General features: G+C 34.9%; 2 protein-coding genes across 2 annotated transcripts; one reads left to right on the forward strand and one right to left on the reverse strand.

Annotated features, from left to right (window-relative positions):
* Positions 1 to 8,156, forward strand: LOC124845639 (uncharacterized). The gene is made up of 15 exons (XM_047322765.2): positions 1 to 224; positions 1,474 to 1,568; positions 1,662 to 1,775; positions 2,460 to 2,564; positions 2,693 to 2,764; positions 2,967 to 3,079; positions 3,224 to 3,355; positions 3,890 to 3,958; positions 4,368 to 4,455; positions 4,572 to 4,643; positions 4,739 to 4,839; positions 5,732 to 5,849; positions 6,651 to 6,710; positions 6,834 to 6,944; positions 7,462 to 8,156. Exons 1-15 carry the CDS (start codon positions 98 to 100, stop codon positions 7,570 to 7,572), a joined length of 1,488 nt encoding a protein of 495 aa, XP_047178721.1. The 5' UTR covers positions 1 to 97; the 3' UTR covers positions 7,573 to 8,156.
* A 150-nt stretch (positions 8,157 to 8,306) lies between these two features.
* LOC124845640 (UPF0496 protein At3g19330-like) lies at positions 8,307 to 9,666 on the reverse strand. Its single transcript, XM_047322766.2, has one exon. It carries the CDS (start codon positions 9,519 to 9,521, stop codon positions 8,505 to 8,507), a length of 1,017 nt encoding a protein of 338 aa, XP_047178722.1. The 5' UTR covers positions 9,522 to 9,666; the 3' UTR covers positions 8,307 to 8,504.
* Between the last annotated feature and the right edge of the window lie 2,759 nt (positions 9,667 to 12,425).

Raw genomic sequence — 12,425 nt, forward strand, 5'->3', positions numbered from 1 at the left:
GCGAAGAAACGCTTTGTTTCTTCTTTCTGTGCTTTTGGATATAAATTAGAGTTTGTTTGATTTTTTGGTTTGGTGCAAAAGAAAAAGAAAAAGAAAAATGACACGTTCAGGTTGGGAAGGAACGCTTCATGATCATCACAAGAAGGAAGTTATTCGGATTGAACGTGAATCTGTTATTCCCGTTTTGAAGCCTCACCTTATCATGACATTGACCAACCTTATCAGTATGTTTCTTCTTCTCTCCTTCCTTTCAATCCCAAACAAGTTCTTTTCTTAATTCACATTTTTACAGCCTTTTGTTTTTTTAGATACGTTTTTAATTTCTTATATGTGTCTTCGTTTGTTAAGAAATCTATATTAAGTAACAAAAATTATCCCATCAATATAAATGGATCCTTTGTCTCTATAAGGGATAGCATATAGAATAGTTATCATATAAACCTTATTATCTGATTTTTTTTCAATAAGAAAAATAGAACTTATTCGTCATTTTATGTTAAATATTATTTTTTTATATTAATCATAAAATCTAACCCGTATATTATATGGTAATATTTTTTCTTGGCGTGATTGTGAGTTCAGTAGAGGCTCTCCTAAATTTATGCAGTCAGAATTGTTGTCTGGGTCTGTTTTTTGCATTATAGTAAGAGCTTGTAGTTTTAGTTATACCTCTAGCTGGTTTATGAATCTTGTTTTCTTGCATTTTTGCTACTGTTTCTGAAATTACCCAAAAATTATAAGCAGATATGATATGATTGTGACAACAATATCAGATTGTAATTTTAAATGCAGATAGTTGTTGCAGTTTTTTTCTATGTATAGAAATTAAGAGAAAAAGCAGTGGATGAGGCTGCTGCTGCAATATGGTTGCAAAGACCACCAATATCACAAAATAGTGAAGCAGTGATTGTAGTTGAAACTATGATTGTAGCAGCAATTAAAAAAGTTGTTAGCATCTTTGAAAATTATTGAGTTTAATTTTCAATCTTTGATACAATGATAGTGTAAATCCTTTAAAACTGCAATCGTTTGAAAATATTCAAATATATGACTTAGAGTTTAATTTGTAAGAACTATAAGTTAAAAGGTTTTTAATGTGTAAACCAACTAGAAATCATAATAAATATAAATTTAAAGTAATTGCTATTAAAAATACCAAACTTGCTAACTAATGCAAAAAAAAAGAAAAAAAAACTTTTATCTTATCACCATTCACTCCATGACTTGTAAAGTAATTTACTTAAAAAGTCAAAAACTATATCAAACATGAGAATCATGATTGGATAACAATATAAATGTTGACTCTGTAAGTGCAATCAATTTAAATTCTTACTAATTAGTTGGTGCATCTGTGGTGATAAAAGTTTGCAGTTCTTATTCAGATGAAATAATATATGAACAACACCACAAGCCTCTTTCAAAAGCTTGATATTCTCTTTGTAGACTTTTGAGTGATTTGGGTATTATGTGCAGAACATAGTGCTGACCGAGTTGAATTTTTGAAGCTCTGCAAGAGAATAGAGTACACAATCAGAGCTTGGTACCTTCTACAGTTTGAGGACATGATGGTATTATTTTCTTTACCATTTCTTGTGATACAACTAGTCTAGTGATATGGTTGGAAGCCTGATTCTTTTCTCTTACTTTTCTGTGCTTAAAAGCAAATCTATTCTCTCTTTGATCCTGTATCCGGGGCTCAGAAGTTGAAACAGCAGAAGATACCTAGTGAAGAAGTTGATGTTCTTGAACAGAATTTCTTGGCTTACCTTTTTGAGGTACTTTGAATACTTCATGAATTTCCATTTTCTGTAGTTATCTATTTGTTCGGAGTCCTCGACTAGAAATGAGACTAATTTATAATATATAAATGGATACAAATGTAAGATTGAATTAGATTTAAAATTTACTTTTTAACATAGTATCATAACAATGACAGAACCTATCCTAATAATGATATTTTTTGTTTGTTGGTGTCATGCTCAAGTCCACTTCTTAATACTATGGACATCTCGTCTAAAGGCTAGGAAGTATAGACATGAAAATGTGGTAAATATTAAAGTATCCAAACAAATTTTACGCCCATTTAACACTATCCTTCGTTATCATTCGCTTTCTCTATTTCTTTACAAATACAATTTCTCTATTTCTTTACTAATGCAAAAGTTTACTTTTGATATGACCCTTCAGTCAGTGGGTTGTAAAATGGTAATTATTGCTGTCAAACAATCTTTTTCCAATTTAAAAAGAAGACTTGACAAGCGTATAATATTATATAGTATATGAAGTTTACATAGAATAAAAGTCTTAAATTACTAGCAAGAACTCATATTTTAAAGACAAGCATTAGTATAAGGTGTGTGAAAGATTTATTCAATTGCTTAGCCTAAATGTATATGGTGAATAAGATAAAGCATAACAAAATACTCAAGGACTGATTGAAAAATTGTGACTTCACGCAGGTCATGAAAAAAAGCAACTTCAAGATTGCTACTCAAGAAGAGATTGATATTGCTCTTTCTGGACAGTATCTTCTAAATCTTCCCATTACAGTTAATGAATCCAAGGTTTGCAACAATGTTTCTACCTTTTTACTCAATATCCAGGCATAATATATGTGCCTTAAATGGCCCAGATGACTTTGAATGCTTGATCGTGCTGTTAACAGTTGCTGATCTATGTTTTGCTGATGTAGCTTGACAAGGTTCTTTTGAAAAAATATTTTCAAACACATCCGCAAGATAACCTTCCAGATTTCCATGATAAGGTATGTCTTTAAATTTTAGTACAAGGGGCACTTATCCACCAAGGTACTTTTGGTGCTGTTAAGAAGAATTGCGCCTATTTACTTTGTGAATCAGAACTACTTATTTGATAGGATGAACATAGAAACATCAATCAGAATTATTTGTTTACTCGATTTTAATATTTTTGAGAGGGGAAAGCTGACATATACTGTTGCTGTGAAGTATATTATTTTTCGACGTGGCATTGGAATTGAGCAAACGACTGATTTCTTTATCATGGAGAAAGTGGACATGCTCATAGCACGGTTTTGGTCATATGTATTAAGAATAACCGGGTAACGAACAATCACACTGGCAGTTCAATTTTATTAACTTATGTTCATGAAGAATTCATTAGGAAAATCATGGTTTCTGTAGATGCAGCATGGCATGTTTTTTAGGTTATTTCTGCAGAAAACTTTAGCACATGATTCTTGCAGGTTGGAGAAGTTTTTTTACGGAAGGTCAAAAGGGAGTGGGACAAAGGATCCCAAGAAGGAGGATGAATTGGAGTCAGAAGATTATCAGGATGATGTATATGAACGGATACGTCTTGAAAAAATGCCATTGAGGTCTTGCTGAATCTCTGTGTGGTGTTGTTGTTATCTTCTTTTCTTTCTGGAGTAGGACTTTTCATACTTCATTCACAACATTCACCCTTGAAGTATGCTTATGGCTGCCTCTTCTTGAAATAAGCATTCACCTCTCACTTTGATGTATTCTGCTAATTTAGATTTGTGTAGAGTAAAAGCTGAATGTTAGCAGTTTCCACTTTATCAAAGATTTAAATTCTCACCTTCTGATCAATATTAATAATGGTTATTTATTCTAGAATCATCACAGTTACCAGCAGTATGGCATTGGAAAATTCTAAACGTTAACAGTAGTCCTCCAGTATAAAGTTTGAATACAGATTTTTGCAAAGGATTTTGAAAATTATTCTTATTTGTTAAATCTCAATTTTCTATCAAGAAATCCAACTACTCGTTTGTCTGAGAAATGCATGTTGCTTTGTCTCACAACTGCTGAGCTCATGCATGTAAAACTGTTTAAATCTTGAATGTTTGATTATCTTGTCACTCATGAAATTGTTTGCTAATTTTCAGAATCGGTAGTTTGCTGAACAAGAACACAATCCAAGAACCAACATTTGATAGGATAATTGTTGTCTACAGGTAATGCTCAATTGTATCTCTGATCTCTACTATGCTAATTTGTAAAATGAAATTATTTGATTGTATTATATAGACTGAAAATTATAGAACTGTTAAAAGAAATAATAAAAAGTTTGATGAAAATTATCCCTCTTTGTATAAAATTATCAGTCTTTCCTTGCATTTCTGATCTATATGCATGCTATTTTGAGAGAACAAAATCCTTTCATTTAAGACAATGATAGCTATAAACATGCTTTTTTATCATCATCTTAAGAAATACCTAAAAGACTATTCTGAAAAATCTCATATAAGTGTATTGTGTGAAAAACAAGGATACAAGTAATGCTTGGATAGAATCAAACAAGATGTAAAAAATCCATGAGTAGTTGTATTCTACTGAATTCTAAGTTGGAAAATGATTCATCAGGCCAGCTAGCACCAAATCAAAACAAGAAAGAGGAATTTATGTGAAGCATTTCAAAAACATTCCAATGGCTGATATGGAAATAGTTCTTGTGAGTTACCTCATTTGTGAATCATCTCATCAACATCCAATGGTTGTGTTATTACCAATTACCTATTCCCCCAAGGTGCATAAGTGATGACTTGGTCACAACTTTTTACTTGACAGCCAGAAAAGAAAAATCCAGGATTGACTCCAATGGATTGGGTCAAGTTTCTTGGATCTGCTATAGTTGGGCTGGTTAGTTTTTCAATCACAGGTTTGAGTTTTTGTGATACAGTGCTTTTGATCTTTGCCATCTTGCACTTATGCAGTTGATATGTTTTTCTTCATAGGCTGCTGTAGGTAGTTCTCTTGATGTTGATAAAGCTGATTTGAGGGTCATTGGTGCTATTCTTTCCACAGTAATTGGATATTTTGTAAAGACATATTTCACGTAAGCATGTTACCTGCTTCCTTCCCTTGGAAATATATGCTTTGCATTTATCAGTTTGAGATTTTCACCTGCATTGCATTTAGTTCAACTACTGCATACCATTCAAGTTTTCTTAAGGCTAGATCAGATATTGGGTGCTCTTTATCTATCTTCGAATCAAGTATTAACTTTTTTTTCTCAAATAGGAGATTATTTTTTAATAATCAATTATTTATTCCAAAAGTCCCCCACTCTATATTTAGATTCAAAAGACACTTCATGGTATGGTTTGACATCACTTAACTTTGAACCATAACATTTATATATAGAATTTAATTGAAAATTTGAATGATTTTTTAAAAACTAAAATTATAATTAATATTGGAATTCATATACTAAAATAAAGTTGTTACTTAAACACAAATATTAATTTTAATATAAATCTTCCTACAACCGAACTAAACTGATAAACAGTGTACACTCCCAAGACTTTTTCTTTTTTTAAATTTTAATACTTCAAAAATTTAAGCAAAAGTAAATACACCTTCGAGAATCAAAGTTATAGTTTAGTTTTTTTAAAAAAAAAAAAAAGAAAATGCTTATATTTAACATGAAATCTTCGCCAAATCATCTAGTTTCGGAACGAGAAGATTCTTAATCAAATCAGTTGTCAACTTTGATAAAATAACACATTTAATTCCAGAAGTTAAAGTTTATGAATGAAACTTATGCTATATTATCCAATTGATTATATATATATATATATATATATATATATATATATATATATATATATATATATATATATATATACACACATATACATGCAAAATTCCAAAAAGTATGGATTAACAAGTTCTTGGTAAATGAGTCTATGTCTCCTTTGTGGCTTCTAAATGCTAAGTTCTCATAGGTTCCAACAAAACTTGGTCCAATACCAAAATTTGATTACACAGTCAATGTATGACAAACAACTGGACAGTGGAAAGGGTACACTTCTCCATTTATGCGATGATGTCATTCAACAGGAAGTAAGTGCTAGCTTGATGTGCTTTTTTTAACTACATTTTCTTTTACCTTTTTAAATTATTTCCAATAAACTAGTATACATGATTTTTGTTAACTTGTTTTTGCCATTACACGAAAACAATTATAGGGCTTCAGATGGAAAAACTGTAATTGAAAAATATTTGTCTCCACAATAACCATGTCTGTCTAAAATTGGTCAAAGTTCACATGACCTTGCTAAAGGCATTAAGCGCCAGCTTAAGCATGAAATATCAATTTCTAGTAGATCATGAAGTATTACACTCATCCTTAGGCATCCCCATTACAAATAAGATTAAATGATATTGACTCCAAAGACTAAAACTAGAAAAATGCTTTTTATTCAAGTTACTTATAAACCTAAGTATTTACCAGATTATAGATTATAATTAAACTCACTTTATAAATCAATTTTGCAAGATTGAGTTTCCCATAAGATAGGTTATGTGGCATAAGTGTTATATGACTAGGGGATTTGTCAGAAAAAACAATTAGATTTTGAGAGGAAATTTGGAATATGTGATAGGGACTCATACTTCAGGAGGAAATTGTGAGAATTTGAAGTATGAAATTAGGTTACATTCTACTCAAACTTAATACGTATATTTTTTAATCTGTTTTAATTGCTACGATTTTACATGACAGAGGCTTCAAGGAACTAAAACGTATATGTATACGCAGCTCTACCTGTTTTAAGTTTTAGGCCAGCTTGTGATTTTGCTGCATGTAGCTATGCACAGGGCTAACATCTAAAAGTCACGCTGATCTTGTGATCTTATGTGCAGGTTAAAGAGGTAATAATATCATTTTTTATTCTGATGGAGCAGGGGAAAGCTAATAGACAAGTATGAACATCACTATCAATTAAGCAATCTTGTTTTCTTTACAATTTTTCAATTTTAACTTATGAAACAAGAGTTTTGTAGATATACTCATTCATATAAGCTATATATGGTAATGTGAATCAGGACCTCGATAAATGGTGTGAGGAACTAATCAAAGACGAGTTTGGGGAGAGCTGCAATTTTGATGTGGATGACGCAGTTCAGAAATTAGAGAAGTTGGGAATCGTCACCAAGGTAGACTCCCTTCCAAAGTGATTATGTTTTTGGTTTGATTAAGTATATAATGCTTCAATACTTCCATGATTAGTTTAATACTTTATGTTATCACTATGTTCGGTACTGGTGATTTTGAAGCCCTGTCTTTTAGCCAACTGCATAAGTCGTTTTATTTAATCTATACACAAGTTGTGTCCATTTTATACATCATAGTAAGTTATATATACCACTTATTTACTTTTTTTCCATCCTATTTCTAGTTAACCAATCAAGGAATAAAAGTTGTGTTTAGCATGATTGAGGATTAACTGATAGTATAATTTTGTTTATTAGACGCTTCAAATGTATATGTAAGAGTACATTAAATGGTAATAAGAACTTTTAGACATCTTGTTTGTGACTTTATGGCTATTTTGTATGTATCTTAAGTAAATATGTTCATAAAAGTGGGAGACGACTTCCATTGTTGTTACCTAAGATGCTTGATCAGAAGATTAAGAATTTTACTTAACTGAAAGCTTTCCTTTGAATTCAGGATGTCATTAACCGATACCAATGCGTTGGGCTGAAACGGGCTAACGAGATCATAGGCACCACCACAGAAGAGCTTGTCCTCAAGGCAAGGCAGGGAAACACCTCTCCTTGATGGTGGTTTGGAATATTTGTCAATAATCATGTTAAGTCCCATAATTTCACTGTAAAACTTCCTCGTCCTTTTAAATCATTGCAATGTTCCTGAAACAATTAGTAAACAAATAAAGTCTTGGCCAGTTTCATTAGTATAGTTTTTTGAAATAGTAGGGAAATTGGATCTATTACCTTAAACCCCATGGCCAGTATTTGAGTTTTACATTCCTTCATCCCTTGCCCCCCAGGCTCACGTGTTTATGCTTCAGAAATCACAACCAAGATCAATAGTATAGCAAACATTCCAAGATCTCATGGTCGCGTTTCTGAATAACATCTCAAGTGCAGTTTAAAAAAGATTTGTACAAAGCTTTAAAATAAAATCTATTTATCCATTTAAATATATTAAACCCAGAATGCAGGCTTTGATGTCATTTCAATATCTACTACTATTTTTGTCACACATTTCACAGTTTGATTTACATGACTCTTATTATCATAAAAACTGTAACCCTATCATTATGAAATCTAGCATAGGAGGCACATGGTTAACTTTTAAATAAAAGTTTTCGGTCAGAATCTAGCAACATTTTGTGAATTGCATCAAGACTGGTATCTACATATGTCCAAAAATGGACAGAACAAACGCAGAAATGAGAAAACAAAAGAAAAGTGCATAACATCAGGGCTATAATCACTCAAAGGACTTACAAAAGCTACGAAAATAGTATAGAATGTATAACATCAAATGTGTACAACCTGAAGCTACTATAAATAGATTTCCTTTTCTCATAAATAATCACGTTAACATATGTTCACAAAGTTCTTCAACATCAAAATATTATGAAGGCAATGCAAATTAAAACCCTAAAGCAGTATGCATTGGCTAAATAATTGCAATGCAGCTGCAGCTATGAATGAGAAACACAATTTAAAGGGTTGATCAATTGGTTAGGAGTTAGAACTAGAAGTTGAATCAGAGCATATCTCTTGATGAACCAAAAGCCTTGCCTTGTTAATGTTATAAAAGCAGAGGAAAATATGCTCCTCAAGATCCTCGACCTGGTGTAGAAACCCCTGGTGACTCTTCCAGAGCTGCTTGATTACTTCCTCCACAAGATACCTCTCATTCCCCCTCTCCAATCCAAGGCTCACTAATACTTTGTCCCCCTCCACCGCCGCGCGCAGCCGCGACACCAGGGCGTCGATCGTCCCGAGATCGTTGCTCAAAACGTAAGCACATTTGGCAGCAGCATGAAGCTGCCTCAGTCTCGCAAGTTCTCTCTTCTCAGAGGCACAAACCGGCAGAGCAAAACCGGCACCACTTCCAGCAATTGCAACCACAGCGTGCACCGCGACGGCCACGGTGGCGACAATCACGGCAGCTGCGACCACAACGAGGCAGACGGCTGAGCCGCGGAGGACGCGGCGGGAGAGGCGTAGATTCCTGAGCGATCTGGCGGCGCGTCGGTCGAGGGTGGTTTTGAGGGCGGAGAGGTCGGTGCGGATGGCGGAGAAGGTGTGGAAGTCGGGGATGGGGTTTGGGAGGGTGTGGAAAGGGTGGAAGACGTCGAGGGCGCGAACGCAGTCGTTTTGGGAGGGGTGGGAAGGGTCAAGGGTTCGGAAGAGGTCGAGGAGCGGCGCGTGGAGGGCACGCGCGTGAAGGACGGAGTGGTGGAGGTTGAGGCAGAGGTCAGAGGCAGCTTCAGTGTGTTCAAAGAACGCGGACAAGAGGCGTGTGAGGCTCTCGGGGTTGGAGTGGGCTAGAGCTTGCTGGACGCGCTCGCGCGTGGGTTTGAGGTGGTAGGCTTGGGCCTCGACGTTTGAGCGAATCTCTGAAAAAGACGTGGTGTGTACGGCGTGGTGGTACTCGTCGGAGATGGTGTTGTTGTTACCTTGGGAAGGGTTTTGAATGGTTGAGGAAGAAGGTGATGAGTTGAAGGAGAAACATTTGAGAATTGAAGGCATTTGGTTTTACTGTTAGCAATGAAGTGTATGACAGTGCTCTTCACCAATTTAAGAGAGTGATCATGCTTCTGCTTCTTCTTTTTCTTCTTCTGCAAGAAAGAAGGGAGAGTTAATGTGTGCAAGTAACATAACGGCGGATGGATAATTTTTTTTTTTTGAAAATTACTATTATTACGTGTATACTTACCTTTTTATGTAAGAAATTAAAGTAGGAGGGTAGAAAAAAAAAATATGCAAATTAAATAACGTGCGAATTTCATAAGAAGATATTATATAAATTCTTTTTAAAGATTTAGTTATTGTTATTTTAGGAAGTAGTCGAAAGAAAATAGAAAATATAATCTTGATATTTAAAAGAAATATTAATATTAGAAAATGATATTATTGGATATTGTTACCTATTATTGGATATTATTATATAATTAATTAAAAGATATATTAAGATATTAGTATATAATTAGATATTATGGTTAGATAATAATAGTATATATAATTGATATTGTAAGACCCTGGAAAATAACGTACATTGGAGTACACGTGGCAACTGGAGAACTAGACACTTCAACAGCGTACGTGGCGGCAGCAGGGAGGAGCATTCCAACAGCTTGCGCCAGGTGTCACGCTGCATGGAGTTTGGAGTGGGGAAAACGCAGCGCAGTTTGCGTGTCACTCGGAGAGCACGACAGTTCACTAGAGAACGCCAGGTGTCACTGCGAGTGGAATCTGGAAAACGTTAGTGGAATGCACGTGGCTGACGAGGAGCGGACGTTCGTTCGGCACTGGAAACAAGGCATGCATTCTCAGAAAAACTCATCCCTCGCTCTACACGCACACTCCTTTCTTGATTCTGGAAAATTCTTTCTCTCCTCCTTCTCTCTACGACTTCCCCACCTTCTCTCTAGGAACCTTCCATCTTCTCCAACTTCTCACTAAGAACTCTCATCTTCTCTCTACCATTTCTCACTTCTTTCAACTTCAATCAGTTTTCTGAAACCATAGAAACGTTCACGGGCCAGTAAGCTTCGTTTTGATCCGAACCTCTTTTGATCCTGTAACTGGTAAGTTCCAAACCATAACCTAGATCTAGAATTTCTAGGAACACTGTTTCAGTTGCATGCAAAGAATAAAATCTGAGTTTCTGAGTTCTCTTTGGTTAAACCTAGTTGAGGAGCGTAAGGAAGAGCGTAGCGGGTAGAAAGCCCTAGTTGGACAGAAGCAAGTTATACTGTTAAAAGTTCACTGCAATCCGGGTAAGGGAAGCTTATATGTTTAATTTATACTGTATGTTGAATGATCTGAGTTGCATGAATGAAGAATATAAGATTTGAGTTGTATGGATGATCACTGTTATTGTGCATGTATGAATTTCATGAAGTTGAGCTGTTATGAATGGTTACTGAGATCTGATATGAATTCTGGTTTTGATTGATCTGTTATGGATGAACACTGACTTTTATGTATGATATATGTTGTTGATCTTGATTAAAAAGCATGTTGAATTGATTATGTATGAATGGAGTATGTTTATGATATATTTGGAAGGATTTGGATATTGAAACTGTATGATAATGATGTTGAAGGTGAATTAAATCTGGAATGAATGTTATAAAGTTGGAAAAATGAAATCTGGAAAATTCTGTTAAGTTTGAGAAATCTGGAATTTTAATCTTCCCTTTTATGAATGACGCTCGTCACTGTACGGTCATAGACCGTTCGGTTTTTCATTAAAATAACTTAGTTGGAATTCGTTCATTTGGAATGAATTCTGCTCGAGAACGAGCGTCCCCAATTTAGTGAATGAGCGTTCGTTTCAGCTCAGTATAGATAAATATTTGAAACTTTATAAATACGTGACGTTCGGCCTTAAGTCGAGCGTTCGTCCTTAATGTCGTTCGACCTTGTGTCGAACGTTCGTTTTACAGAGCGTTCGTCATTATATTGAACGTTCGTCCCAATTGGCGCTCGGTCTTATACCGAAGCGTTCGTCCAAGATAGCGCTCGGTTTATACCAAGCGTTCGTTCTGATTTGGGCTCGGTCATTGACCCAGCGTTCGTCCAAGGAGGGTTCGGTTTTATAACTGAACGCTCGTCCTTATCATTGAATTCTGAGCGAACGTAACTGGCGTTCGTCCAAATTGTTAATTAACGTTCGTTCGTTGACTGGCAGTGTTGTTTTCTGAAATCCAATCATATTTGGTTGTGTATCTAAATATTTTCTTACTGACTGTATCCTTTGGATTCTACCTGGAGTCTTTATACTTAAAATTTTTCTAAGTATCATCCATATCTTCTAAGATCAGTACCTTCAAATTTTTAAGTGTTGAAACGTATTGAGTGGATAAATGGTTCGTTTCTTTTGTTCAGAAACGAGGATGTAGGAGTACTGTAACATGTTAGTCCCTATTGATTGAGTGATGAACGTTCGTGTATTTAAGAAAGTGGAACATAGAATGAAAATGTGAATATGAGAAATGTTTAATATGGACGAATGATATTTTGAACGAATTATTGGAAATGGATTTTTAACGAGCGTTCCAAGGAGGAACGTCTCAGATATGATTGATTATTGAAGTTTTGTAAAGTATGACTGTGGGCATGCTAATGCTGGCTTGGTCCATCCTGATATTCCGTGATACTCATCTTCACGTAGAAGGGGTAGTCATGTGTGGGAATGGCAGGAGGTCTTTCGTATCCCTCACTTAGCAGGGGCGAAGGATTTACCTCGAGTGGCAGCTGTTGAGAGTTTCCCAGTTACCACACCACTCGGGTGCAAGGACGCCTGTAGCTACACGGTTCATACAGTCCGGACGGTCTGTCTTATATATATATGTATTTTTATGTTTGTTATTGGATAAGTCACATGTTGTTTGTACGAATTGAAATGTAAATGTATGTGTTGATTGT

The sequence above is a fragment of the Vigna umbellata genome, chromosome 4 (genome assembly GCF_029865625.1).
Source record: "Vigna umbellata cultivar VRB3 chromosome 4, Vumbellata_1.0, whole genome shotgun sequence".
Classification (NCBI taxonomy): Eukaryota; Viridiplantae; Streptophyta; class Magnoliopsida; order Fabales; family Fabaceae; genus Vigna; species Vigna umbellata.